Here is a 14,662-nt window from a genome sequence, read left to right on the forward strand (position 1 = left end):
GTGAGAAAACTAAACTTTCGATGAAATTTTCTGGCAAGTTGAACTTTCGCTATTAACCTTGAGTTGAACAATCACCCAGAACAACAAGGATACTGTTGCAAGGTGGGCTGTTTTCCAGACACAGCATGCAGTTGTCATTATTAGTGAGTAAGAGTTTGCAACTGTATTCTACTTCTCTCGGCCGCCATTTTGCCTCAACAAGCGTGGGTTGCAGGAGGTGTTGATTATTGTTGGCTCAAAACGTGACTTTCTGCAGAAGTTCTAAAACCCATATTAAATGATCACTTTTGACACACAATCAGTCTACATTTACATTTTCTGGTGCTATGCTTCCGATTTCAACACTGTACTATAACTCTGATATGGATATAAAGCCATAGCACTGACGTAGGCTTATTCGAAGCATTATTTTCATGCAACATTTGAGGAAATTAACTGCTACACTTTGACGAAACTACTTTTCAACCCCACTAAAGAAATAAATTCAATTTGGCGTGAATTGAATTGGACTCTATAATTATGTCGTCCGACTCGAACGAGGAAGCACCGACAATGTTTTTAACACTCAATCTCAACACCTTCAGTCTTGTCTTGGCACTCCTCGCCTTGAATTCCTTACAAGCAACTTCTGGATGTGTCGAACAATGTATATCTGATCACCGGGCAATAACTTGTCCCGAACAAAATCTCCAAGAAATTCCCCAATTTGAGAACTGTGATGAGGCGATTTCCCTCGACTTAACAAACAACCTAATCAAAAACATAAGCAGAACCGATTTTGACCGTTTACCTGGACTAAACGACCAACTCTACCTGGCTGGAAATCATATCCAAGAGATCGTCAAGACAACTTTTACTTCCCTTACACTCTTGAGATGGAAGCTTGATCTTCAAAGAAACCAGCTGCAAAAACTTGAAAATGGTTCATTCTCTGGACTTGGTAGGTTAAATGTATTGAATCTAGATCACAACAGACTTACAGTGATCCAACGTGGGGTATTTGGGTCAGATCTCCCCGGCCTTAAGAAGCTGAGCTTAGCGTACAACACCATACAGGGCATCATCACTGGATCCTTCGAAGGAATGACGACATTGGATGAGATAAACCTCAGAAACAATAACATAACCATACTGTTGAATAACACCTTCAAGGGTTTAAGGAAAGTACAGACGATAGACCTCAGCCAAAATAAGATTCAAGTTTTGGAGATGTCAGCCTTTCGGGATCTTGCGAGTCTTACACATTTAAATCTGTCATTTAATGAAATTGTGTCTGTGGCGGCCATTCATGATTTGCGTGCACTAGATGTGTTAGATCTTCATAACAATTTCATCACAAAGTTGAACTCGTTTCTGAACCTCCACTTGGTCTCCATTAACTATCAGTTTGATATCAACGTGTCATCCAACCCACTTGACTGCGAGTGCGAGTCCATTCAGCCACTTCTTAACTGGTACAGTGAGCAGCAGGATGCATCCAACGGCAGGTACAATAATGTAGCCAAGTGCAATACACCAGCTCATCTCAGAGATATAAAGCTCTCTAGTAAATTAGTGATCTGTGATGAGACAGTTACTCTACAACCACTGGCAAATACAACAACTTTGACAAGTGGGTACACAACTTCATCACGTAAAGATGCCATGATGAAAACAACAGACAAACCCAAGGCATGGGTCTCTTCAGTTGTGACGGGTGTTACTGTGTGCTTCCTTATTATCTGCTCAGTGGTTCTCAGCTACAAATCTTACCGAAGATACAAACTATTCACACAATCCCGTCCGATGGTGCCTGCTCAATTGCCAAATCCTACTTCCCTGACCACAAGACGCCTACCGTCTCTTCCAAGATTGCCTTCCCGTGTAACCACCGGACGCTCCATAGTGCCACAGCGTAGCGTTTCACGGCACAGTATGCTGGCACTGTGGTCACAGGGAAGAATATATTTCACGCGAGTTAGGAGCAGTTCACGTCAGTCATTACATCAACCAGACCGTCATGACGTGTCCGTGACAGGTCACCTATCAACAGCATCAACACCAACAGGTTTTCATACGACTTCATCTGTATCACCAAGATTATCAAATCACAACCGCCGCCAACGAGAGTCAAACACCCAAGCCATTCCCTCTCCTTTCTTGGATCGATCCCAGTCGACTACAACAAACTCTCAAAGACGTAGATCGCAGGTAGAGAGTTACATCACCCGGATTTTTACAGGCAATCACCGTAAACGGTCGCAACTGCAACCAGTGAGTCAAGACAGCTTTGCCCAAATACCAAATGGTGACATGATTCACACACGAAACAGGTGGGATGCCAATACTGAAATGGAAGATGATATAAACTTCTCCACTGCACCATACAGTCGAAACCATGATGCTACAACACATTGGGTGAAGCCCTCTAGGGTGCGTCCGACCTCACCAATGGCAACAAAACATTCATGCAATTCCAGTAGGTCTGTGTCGTCTGCTGCTCATGAAAGAAGAGGTTTGATGCCAAGACCCACCGCGAGGTCAGAGTGTGGGAACCATGTCAAAGGATACAGTACGCATGTTAACCAAGAACCACATCACAAACCATGGCCACCATTAGAATCAGATATTATTACCATCCCAGACTACGCACCACCGGCACCACCAATCGCTGGTCACTTAATCCTGACAAACAGCTACAACAATGTTTCCAGCAACTGCTCTGGATTGTCGACAACTGTTGGCGAAAGAGACTGGCCAATTGTCCCTCAGAGACCCTCCCAGATTAACTCTGTCAAGCAGACGAAAAGGGCATGGCTGCAAGAGAACAATTCTGACCACAGGTCAATAACTAGCCATAATGCCACCTCAATTGACCAGCCACCGCCACCATCAATGGCTGGTCACTTAGACCCGACAAACAGCTACAGTAATGTTTCCAGTAACTGCTCTGGATTGTCGACAACTGTTGGCGAAAGAGACTGGCCAACTGTCCCTCAGAGACCCTCCCAGATTAACTCTGTCAGGCAGACGAAAAGGGCATGGCTGCAAGAGGACAATTCTGACTTTAGGTCAATAACTTGCCATAATGCCACCTCAACTGACCAGCCACCGCCACCATCAATGGCTGGTCACTTAGACCCGACAAACAGCTACAGTAATGTTTCCAGTAACTGCTCTGGATTGTCGACAACTGTTGGCGAAAGAGACTGGCCAACTGTCCCTCAGAGACCCTCCCAGATTAACTCTGTCAAGCAGACGAAAAGGGCATGGCTGCAAGAGAACAATTCTGACCACAGGTCAATAACTAGCCATAATGCCACCTCAATTGACCAGCCACCGCCACCATCAATGGCTGGTCACTTAAACCCGACAAACAGCTACAGTAATGTTTCCAGTAACTGCTCTGAATTGTCGACATCTGTTGGCGAAAGAGACTGGCCAACTGTCCCTCAGAGACCCTCCCAGATTAACTCTGTCAAGCAGACGAAAAGGGCATGGCTGCAAGAGAACAATTCTGACCACAGGTCAATAACTGGCCATAATGCCACCTCAATTGACCAGCCACCGCCACCATCAATGGCTGGTCACTTAAACCCGACAAACAGCTACAGTAATGTTTCCAGTAACTGCTCTGAATTGTCGACAACTGTTGGCAAAAGAGACTGCCCAACTGTCCCTCAGAGACCCTCACAGATTAACTCTGTCAAGCAGACGAAAAGGGCATGGCTGCAAGAGAATAACTCTGACCCTAGGTCATTAACTTGCCATGGTGCCAGCTCAACTGACCAGCCACTAGTACCATCAATGGCAGGTCATTCATTATTCTCAACTTCTTGCTCTCTGAACTTGTCTCAGAACCACCTACCCTCGCACCGTGGAAATATCAGTTCTGGGTTCTCCAGGCTTGACGCCACAACAAGTTCAAGTGTTGAACAGTACATGAATACGAATGACACTGATGCCCTCTCTCGATCCACAAGTTCAAATCATTGGTCATTAAGAAACACAAAGAGCTGTATGTAATCATATCACAGCATGGTCAACTTGACCATTGATTTGACCTCAATGTAGTTGCAAAATGGCCACTTCGGCAACAGCTATGGCTATATCACGCACTTCTGCCTACTGACTCTTCAACACTGGCAGACGCACTGATCTAGCCGCAGCTGTAGCCGAAGAAGCCGCTTTGGACACAGCCTTGGTCTTTGGCAATTACCACAAGTATACCTTGCATTCAAAAAGATGTAATTATAAAAAAATGAAGGTGCATCTGTGTATAAAGTAGAGTAGATTAGGTTTGTGTTGTAGTGTTTACCTTTGGTTGTATACCACTGTTTTTCTAAATGTGCTTAAATGTATGTATAAAATGTATATTGGTTTTTGTATAGTAATTTAGTGGTAATTGAACAAAGTGGGGTGGTCACCGAAATCCTATCAACTTGACTGTAACAATATCTAAGATGGATATATATGAGTGTGTTCTTCTCTGGTGGACTGGTTTTGGGATGTATAAATAATGTTGGCTTGTTATATAGTGCTTTTATTATATCCGTCACGCGGTGACGCTCAAGGCGCTTAAACATACAGTATTTGGGACCAAGTTTGAATTATGCAATCAACTACCTTTACATAGCACCATGCAATGGTTTACAAGGTGCTGTGGCACAACATGCCGTCAATCAAACCAGGAACACCGGGGTGAACCCCTTCTCTTTTCATTACACAACACACGGGACCAACGGCTTTACGTCCCATCCAAAGGACGAAGCTTAAGGACACAAGTGTCAAGACCGAGACTTGAACCAACACTCTGTGATCAGAAACACCCGAGTTTGAATTTGGGGCTCTAAACCACCAGGTCATTATATTGAAGTCTTACATGTGTATATAGCGCACGTATCTACCAAACAAGATAATATACAAACTTTCAGAAATATAGGTGGAATTCCGAGACCCAATTATGTAGCACCTTATAACGGTTTACAAGGTACTATGGCGCGTTTAGCAGCCACAGCCAGGTACACCAGGGCAAACCCCTTCTCTTTTCGATAAGTGCACTGGGTTCTTTTACATGCGTTACACAACACATGGGACCAACGGCTTTACGTCCCATCCGAAGGACGAAGCAATGATTAAGTGTCTTGGCTGGGACACAAGGACACAAGTGTCACGGCTGGGGATTCGAACCCACACTCTGCTGATCAGAAACACCAGAGTATGAATTTGGTGCTCTTTTAACCGCTCGGCCACGACACTTCAACATGACACGCCAAGTTAGCATTTGTAGTGGTTTTGTGATGATTATACAGAAATGAATGGTCTCTAAAGAGTTGAACAAACGGAGAAGTTAACTTTGTTTCCAAAAAGGAGTGGCACACTCTCATACCTTATAGGCAGTGGACACTATTGACCAGTCTTCTCACTTGGTGTATCTCAACATATGCATTAAACAACAAACCTGTGAAAATTTGAACTCGGTTGGTTGTTGAAGTTGTGAGATAACAATGAAAGAAAAAACACCCTTGTGTGCTTTCAGATGCTTGATTTTGAGACCTCAAATTCTAAATTTGAGGTCTCGAAATCAAATTCATGGAAAATTACTTCTTTCTCAAAAACTATGTTACTTCAGAGGGAGCCGTTTCTCACAATGTCTTATTACTATCAACAGTTCCCCATGCCTCGTCACCAAGTAGGGTTTTAAGTGAATAATTATTTTGAGTTATTACCAATAGTGTCCATTGCCTTTAATTCAAAAGACGATTCTCCCTAAACATTGGTGCAGTTCCTCGATAAAGTGAATTGATGTCACAGTACTATGAAAGAATCACACAATGACCAGCATGGTCACATTTGCAAAAGCGGGAAGTTTATTTTGAGTAAATAAGTCAAACCTAGCAGAGGACACGATTTCTTTCTTTTCTCCATCAGCGACACAAATGCGGGTGCTATTAGCAGTACAGATCAGCGTGTGTTTAAGAAAGCTAGGCAATTACAATGCATTTTGGCTTTACGACAACGTCTCTAAATTCTTACACATAACCTTTTATTCACCCGTTGGACACAAAGGTGTTGCACAGCATACACCTTGGTCCAATTACACTACTTTGTCACACTACACTTTCATCCCACAAAACCATGCGGGAACAATCTTACTTCGGTCACAAAGCCTTCCCTTTATAAAAACTTGGTTCTCTCTTAGGCTGCATGCCCTCAATTTGCATTTTTGAATACATTAACAATTAATAACATTAGCATGAAAGTTCACAGACGACTTTCTTAAAAAACTAAATTAAAACTCACTTGGTTGTTATCTCATCTGCAATTGTGAAACTCCCAATAAAGAAATTATACAGGCGGGGTAAAAACGACGACCCAAAAAAGAATTTGCCGCATGGCGAAAAGAAAACTCTTATTATTAATTACACAAATCTACAAAGTCGTATTAATTATGATTTCCCAAAAGTGAAAACAAAAAAAGAAAAATCAATTATAAAATAGGAAATAAATTATAGCATTTTGGACACAGGTATACACATAAAATTGTTATTTAACAAATATGGCACTCAGGCCTATTTATATTAGGGAGAAAGTACATGTAGCATTTACAAATATTACCGGTTTCCAATTCATAGTATGTCCAATCTGTTATAAATCCAACTGATAATTGTATAATTGCTCTGCAAAAAAAAAAAAAAAAAAAGTGAAAATACACCAATGTACAATGTCAAAAATGTGTTTTGTTTTCTTGATTATTTCATAGTTTTGTGAGTGCGTTTGAAAAATTATTCTATCCTGTTTTTGTTTTGTTTTTTCCATTCTCATTTTTATTACAGCATAATGGCTAATGCCAAAACACTGGGAAAGAATCAGAACAGCAGTTTTTGAAGTGTTTCCATTACAACCCATTTCATAGAGCGAGGCACAAGCCTGGTTTGAGTAAAGCCTCCATTGAAAATCTAAAATAGCTAATCATTGGTGAGGGTTAGTTCCTAGTTCATTATTCAGACTTCACCCAATCATTTTGGTCAGTTCCTAGTTTAGTATTCAGACTTCACTCAATCATAATGGTCAGTTCCTAGTTCAGTATTCAGACTTCATTCAATCATCACCGACAGGTAAAGAATTGACCTACAACTGATCAGAGTGGTTATACCTGACAAACTAATATTATTTAGAACAGATGTAATCAATGATTAAAACTTCATGATCAAAGTAACATTTATGCATACTGCAAGCCAATTATGTCAGGTATATATGACAATTGCAAAGAGGTATAAAAACACATTTTAATTTTTTACAATAAAACCCCCCTCATGTTTAGGATAATTCCTGAAACTTGTCACCCTCAGGAAAAACACCATTTGCAAGTTAACACCAGTGTCATTCCCCAAAACACAATCATTTGCAAGTGTATTCATTTTATTAGAAAAGTGAGAAGTTTTTAACAGAAAAAAGAGGTTCTTTGTTTTTATAAATACCAAAAAATTCCGCCAAAAATGCGCGATGATTTATTCTTAATTTGTTACATCATGTACAATGCAAGGATTCAAAATGAAAACCAACGTTTTATTACAAATAATTCATTCTTAGCTCAAGGCACTATTTCCACAACGTTAAGTGAAATGCAAAATATCTTTGTTTTCATAAGGAAAGGCCAGAACAGAAAGTCATTAATTTTATATAAATGGATTATTTTTGTAACATGTACTCAAACAGCCGTATGGTATTGTTCTTTTCAATTCTGTGCAAGGGAAAAAACATACAAGTGACAAACCAACGACTGTTTGAGTCAGTCTAAATCCTCGAGAATTTGAATACATCAAACATCACAAATGTACAGAGTAAGGGGATATTATACATTGTACAGTCACCGTCCAGTAGAAAAACGGGGTCCAGACTATCAACAACTATGGTATATTTCCTGCAAAAAATTACTCAGAAAAATAATAAACTACAAATTTACAATGCGTTCTTTCATACAGAAGGGCAGTAAGAAGTTCAATCTCAGCAAGGGTGGCTGATTATTGGTACCTTGTGTCTTAAGTACATAGCGTAGTCACTCCAAGCTGATAAGTTTCGACTGAATGCACGTCTGCTTTGGATTTTGATATGTTTATCAATGTAGACAAGGGGGTGCGTTTTCGCGTTCGTAACCAATAACTGCTTTGGTCAATGGCCAGTGAATAACCAATGGCAAGTTCAACCGAAACAGGTTTTGGTTACGGCCGTGAAAACGCACCCATGTTTCGACAGATTCATAAGTCACATGATCAATAATCGCATGACTTAAAAATAACGAGCAGTAGCATAATGAATTCTTAATGAAGTTGTGACATTGAATAAGCTTTCTGCTTGGGACACTCTGTTTTCACAACAAAAATTTGAAAAATGTAGTTCAGTTTCATTGGGCCGCTATGAATAAGGAAATCTAGGCATCCGGAAATACTAGATCTAGTATACTAAGTAAACTGGGCATTTATGTTTCAGCTTTGTTTCTCCTACCAAAAGTTTGCATAGAATTTGTGGAGCGTTTTAAACCCCCAAAGTAGGAAAGAGAGAATTTGAAGGAGCCAAAATCTCAGCCACCCTGTTGAAGATCTAGCTTCTTACTCATACTATTAACATCATATCAATAAACTGATCACCCAGTAGGAAGTTCCTTTTATACATTATTTGTTCCAAAGCTACAAGGGAATTTACACATTTTGTACATTATTATACTTTTTTGTTTGTACAGGTCTGTAGCAGAAATGTTCAGGATTAGCGTATTTGCAATTACATGTATTTAATAATAACAATCTACAAATGTATACATGCTTACTGGTGGAAACATATAACAAACCAGCCAAAAATTCCAATAGGGTTCCATCCTTATTATGCACAAATAAAAGAAAACTTCCATTTTACAAGATATTTATAACAAAATCTCAAAGACAACCCAAAAATTACAAGAAACAAAACCAAGCAGAAAAGATATAAAGAAGCCAAAAGCCATTGATAATATAAGGTTAAAAAAAATTCCCAATGCCCTTTAAGACATTCTGTATACACTGAAGCTATGCATGTGACTTGCAGATAAGAAATTATTTTACAATACATCTAAAGCAGTTATTAATTATCCACGGGGAAAAAACAAAACAACAAACCAAAACAAAATGGTATTCATAACTTTCCAATAAGTTCAACATTCTAGGTACATTACATCTAGAAACTTAAGATTTCAATAGTTGCGAGGACTCCCAAAAATGTACACATTCCCTCGAGATGTTTATGTCAAAAACCAAATCTTTTGAATTCCGCAGAGCATTAACACATTTGTTATTATTCGTTTGCAACTTCTGATGTGTGAACTTCAACATGTATTTACGATTGGAATGAGAACACAGCCTTTTGCACATTAAAAAACATGGTCTTGGATTCGTGCAGTGAAAATTGAGGACATTTTAAACAGAACATTTTGGGGCTGTAAGAACTGCCTCAAAACTTGTGTGCAAAACTGCTTACAAGACTTTATCCAACGCTGCTTTTAGACTTGAACAATTGATAGATTATTAACCAATAAAGCCTGCTTAATTTTGGATACAAATATAGTCAAAATCTCAAAAGGAAACTGTGATTATGCCAACCTTGGAAGGGGCAAAGTGAAATGATTTCCTTGACTGTAACAAAAACAAGCTACTTTGGGTTAACATTTGTTAGGAGTTATTTTCATTGGATTGAAACCTCAACTAGAACTACAAAATTTCCAGTTGATCGTGACCAAGCATGCCAAGAATCCATACTTTCAGTTTCAAAAACAGTACAAGCAAACACCGTTTCACTACAAAATACATGTACATAAAGACAACTTAAACACCATTTAAAGCTAGGTGAGCGTACAGAACCAACTCCTATCATTATAAAAAAAATGGTCTGAAAGATAAGACCAGTACATTAATTGACTCGATGCTAATTGTTTTTATTACAACACACAAGGCTTTGACATGAAAACGTTTTGTCTTAAGGGTCGACTTGCTCACAATGTGTTTCAATTTTGTCTTTTTGAGTCTTCTTTTAATTTGGTACAGTAATTTACAGGGTCGAGCCAATGCAAAAAATGGCCGACAAAATTTACATGAACCCACAGAAAGCGTGGATCGCTATTATGTGGAAAACATTTTTTTTTTTATAAACAAATGTAGCACCATTGAAGCCAGCTATGCCTCGCTGTTAGTGGACAGTGCAATAAAATACAATTCAAATAGAAATACTATCGTCCCCAATAAACATGAAATATATTGATATTTATTATGGTTAAGACCGCATTGAAAAGGGTACCATACCCACAGGGCAGTGGGTTTCAATCTAAACTCATTTAGGTTTGAGTCATAGAGTTATATATAAGAACTAGAGGGCGCACTGGCCTATATACGCGCTCCGGCATGCGTGCAGGCGGCCAGTTTCTAAGTTGACAAAACTGGCATCCCACAGCGTGTGTTTGTGCGGCCATTTTGTAAGTTGAACAAAACAGCATCGTGTAGCGTTCAATAAACACAAACTCCAGCGTGTGTTTCATATTCAATGCGCGTACATAATGGCGTGCGCGTGTCTCCTTGCGGTCCCGTCGCTGTTGTGCAAGAAGTATCACCCGTGCGCCCTCTAGTTCTTATATATAACTCTATGGTTTGAGTACAAATAATCAAGTTAGCATATCATGAAGGTGCATCCAAATGGAATGTCCCAATCCTCATTAGCTCAGTTTTATACACCACGGCACATTTACTTAAAGCTGCCTAAGCAGCAGAGAATTATGCTTACCAATAATCAGCTAAGTAAAAACAAACAGTAAACCAGTCACATGAGATGGTATTTTAACTGGTAACATTATTCTGGCAAGCATAACTATGTTGTGCTTATCTACTTTTTGTGCTAAGGCAGCTTTATAGAGCAGCTAAGTACAACAAAATTATGCTTACTAGACTAAGGTTACCAGCCAAAATACCATGTCACTTGTACATGAGTAGTATGAGTGGTATTCTGCTCATTTTCGCTAAGCAGAAAATTGTAGCAGCTCAGTAAAAGAGGGCCCTGGTTTGGACACCTGTTAAAATGCAAAGTCATGAACTGTCAATTCATCAGTTTAAATTGGAAACTGCATTCGGTGATGTTTTCCAGCTATATTGAACTGGCTCAACGGAAACTCATTTTGAGGTGAAGGTTTTTTTTTCAATGCAACAGATCCTTCATAATTCTAGCAGAAGACTTCTTTTAAAATTAAATTCTCATTCCTTCTTATAAAACAAAAAAAACACCCCTATTTAAACTTGTACAATGCATGTCTTAAAATCAAACATTTTCTGATCTGGTTTAACCCGGGCAAGATTTTTGTTCCCCATTTTGTTTTCTTCAAATAATTACAAATCTCCATGATGTATTGTAAATTGTTTAGTCAATTACTTCAAAGGTATATACACTCACAGGGTTTGATGTTTTAGTATCCAATGGGCAACCTTGCTTACAAAAAAAACCTATACAAAATATGTCCAGTTGTACATACCACTTACAATCCACAGGGTCCACTATCCACTTTACACAAGAAAGAAATACCTCTGAAATCATACAAATGTACAATTAAAATACAATTGATTTACCCTAAAATTCTATAAAATAAACTTAAAACAATTTAGGGAAGGTAAAAAAAGAAGAGTGAGACTGCATCTGACAAGAGTGGAAGGGACATACAGATGATTCTTGACTAGATAATCCCATCTTGAAGTAGAGGTTCATTCTTGAGCCCAATCCGCTTAAACGCTTCTGGACAACCCAACCTCAGGACACTGATAAGAATTCACCTTTGTACAAACAGAGGTCAAATTCATCTGCATCCAATGGCTTTTGCACCCAGAATGGCATTTCAACGCATGGGCCCCAATTTTGTTCAAATAATATCGAATCCCAAATCAAACAACACCATTCAATTTTTTTTCTTCTGATATCAACAACAGTTCAAATTTTCCTACTTCATCAGCAACCTTTTTGACCAAAACTCTACAGGGAATCTTTCCATCGATCATACAACCAATCAACCAATCAGGCTATATCAACAACTAGGCCACGCCCTTAATTTACATACATTCTTGCCACAGTCGGACCATAATCAACCAATCAAATCATTTGAATGAACCAACCAGAGCCTCAAACATTTGCAAATATTTCAATAAAAACAATTTACCAAAAATATGGAAAGACTCAATTTACAGGTAGATGTATGCTTCAGTATGATTTTGTTGGAAAAATGGTTTTAAAAAAAAAGGGAAAAAATAGGTGGGGGATAAAGATAAAAGAGTCGGGAAAAATGAAAGGAAAATTAACTAAAAAATACACTGTCCTTATTACTACCAAGGCACAAACTGGAAGACAAGAGAGATCATAAAGTCCCCATGCTTTACATATTTATAAGGGCAAACTGCATCGCTAGTTTGCCAGACGCTCAAAAAAACAAGACGCTCATAAAACAAAGAACCTACCCAATTACAGGCGTCAAATTATCTAATTTTCATATCTGCAAAAAGAGAAGACTATTTGCCGGATTCATCAAAAAATGTCCTTTTTTTTTATACATCTCTAGGTTTGTGAAATTCAAGATTCTTTTAAAGTATTTTTAGGGAATTTGTCTTCTTATTTATCCACAAGTATAAAAGTGGCTTTACTCAAGCAAGAAATACAAAGAAAGGTAGCTAGATTCCTTATAAAGCTAAACTACAGTAAACTACTATTTTCAATTATATGCAACCATACATCAATACATATACAACCATATAATCCCTAGCGTGTTAGTTTGATAATAATGACGTTTTAACAGAGCCATAAATGAGATTCGAGTCAAATCAACAACAACTATCAAGACAAATTTTGTTTTCAATTCAAGAGGCCATCAGTCTCGACATTGTTTTAAAAAAAAAAAAAAACAAGAAAAATAATGTCTAGTTTTTCTTACAACTGTTTTTTTTTTCTTCACCTCTCATTCAACTCCTCATATATAGCTCTGTGTTCTCAAACTATCTACAAAAACACGGCATATACTATACATATTCTAATAGTCTACATTTTCTACACAGAATTCCTTTATAAAGCAAGCATAATAATAATTTCTGAGCATTGTTTTCCTGTAATATTTAACACTCCACAAAATCTACGGTAATTCCGGAAAAACAAAAGCCGGTACTTCTTCCAATTTTACTTTACAATTTTACTTAATAACCAATTAATGAAACGTTAATTTAAAAAAGGAAAATAAAAATAAACAATTGGAAAAAGAGAAACTATGACCACTTAACCAACTAACCACCATTAACCAATAACAAGCAAACTCCTTAACAAAAATCACTCCCTTTACCATATTCCTCCATTCTCCCCAAAATAATTATGTAAAACTTTTTTTTACAGCAGTAACTAAAAAGGCTTAAAAAGAACTAATACAAATAATGGTTGAAACTCATTTATGTTTTTAAACTAATCTTAAAACTGTTTTCCCAATTCAGAATTTGTAATCATTTTTTTATTTTCTCTTCAATTTCTCACATTCACTAAAGTTTTTTTTGCTTGAGGCTTAGTCAATTATTTCCATTCATTGTTGACTCTTATTATTTTTCTGAACAAAGTTATCATTTTTTTATTGTTTCCTTGAGCATTTTTTTCTTTTTATTTGCCACAAAACTGCTACAAACTAAATGGTGGTCTTCTTTCCAACCTGTTCATAATTTTAAAGGCGAAAATAAATCTAACTGGGAAAAAGATTTTAAGTTCCATGCATCAAGATTTGAACAATTAATTTTTTTAAACTTTTGTTTTTCTTCTCTGCATCATCAGATCCACTTATAGCCTGGAAAAAGAGATGACATCAAAATCTTCCTTGACATCTGTTCTCACCCTTTTTCAAAATGACAGATTGATAGACCATAGGAAGGCGATCAACTCACTCTAGAAGGCTATCAACTCATACGGAGAGACTTCCATTAGAAGGTCCTCCAATGGGGCCAAGATCATTGCTGCTCTTCATGAAGAACTTCTCCAGCTTGGCCAGGATGTGCTTGCCGTAGGTGAACTTGCGCAGTGTTCCAACATGGGGACGGATCTTGTGCATCAGTATCTTGCGTTGGTTTGGCTCTGCGACGTCGATCATCTTCTGAACCACGTAGTTAGCATACTGGTCTTTCATCATTGTGTACAAGGCACTGTTGTTTCTAGGAGGAATTATCGTTATAAGTTTCAAACAATACAAACATATACCAAAATAACCACCAAGTTGTGTGTTACTTCAGCATAAGATAGAGTCATTTGAGATTTTAAAATAATCAACAATTAGAAACAAACACCAAACTCTCTGACTTACTAAAGAACAAACCCCATCGCAACGATTGTGATTGCAAGTTTGGGATTGGCATTCCCTTAATTTAAAGTTCAATTGAGTATCAGTATTAAAGGAACAGATTGACAAAGTTTGCACTAGAAGGGTATCGAATACAATGGCAATTTACCCCCATTTTATCGTGACGTTAGAGACTTGTAATGTTTTTTCCCCATCCAAATGAGGACTTTATCTATAGATGGATTGCAACACGCATCATCGACCACCATCTTTGATGTGTTAACAAGGGAAACATGCACGCATGTACGCGCTATGTACGCGCTGCGCCTGCAC

The 14,662-nt window shown here is 38.2% G+C and overlaps 2 protein-coding genes across 8 annotated transcripts in view; one reads left to right on the top strand and one right to left on the bottom strand.

Moving 5' to 3' along the window:
- Positions 1–519: 519 nt before the first annotated feature.
- LOC117301031 lies at positions 520–4,644 on the top strand. The gene has a single exon (XM_033784915.1). The coding sequence runs from the start codon at positions 520–522 to the stop codon at positions 4,003–4,005; it is 3,486 nt and encodes a 1,161-aa protein (XP_033640806.1). The 3' UTR covers positions 4,006–4,644.
- Positions 4,645–12,919: 8,275 nt separating this feature from the next.
- Positions 12,920–14,662, bottom strand: part of LOC117300609 (pumilio homolog 2-like) — a 59,831-nt gene continuing 58,088 nt past the window's right edge. For 6 of the 7 annotated variants that reach the window (XM_033784271.1, XM_033784272.1, XM_033784270.1 and 3 more), the window contains one exon: positions 12,920–14,204. In XM_033784271.1, the coding sequence (XP_033640162.1) occupies positions 13,958–14,204 (247 nt within the window). In that variant the 3' untranslated portion in view covers positions 12,920–13,957. The remainder of the gene's footprint in view (positions 14,205–14,662) is intronic. The other variant, XM_033784274.1, reaches the window with a different exon arrangement.

The sequence above is a fragment of the Asterias rubens genome, chromosome 16 (genome assembly GCF_902459465.1).
Source record: "Asterias rubens chromosome 16, eAstRub1.3, whole genome shotgun sequence".
Lineage (NCBI taxonomy): Eukaryota > Metazoa > Echinodermata > Asteroidea > Forcipulatida > Asteriidae > Asterias > Asterias rubens.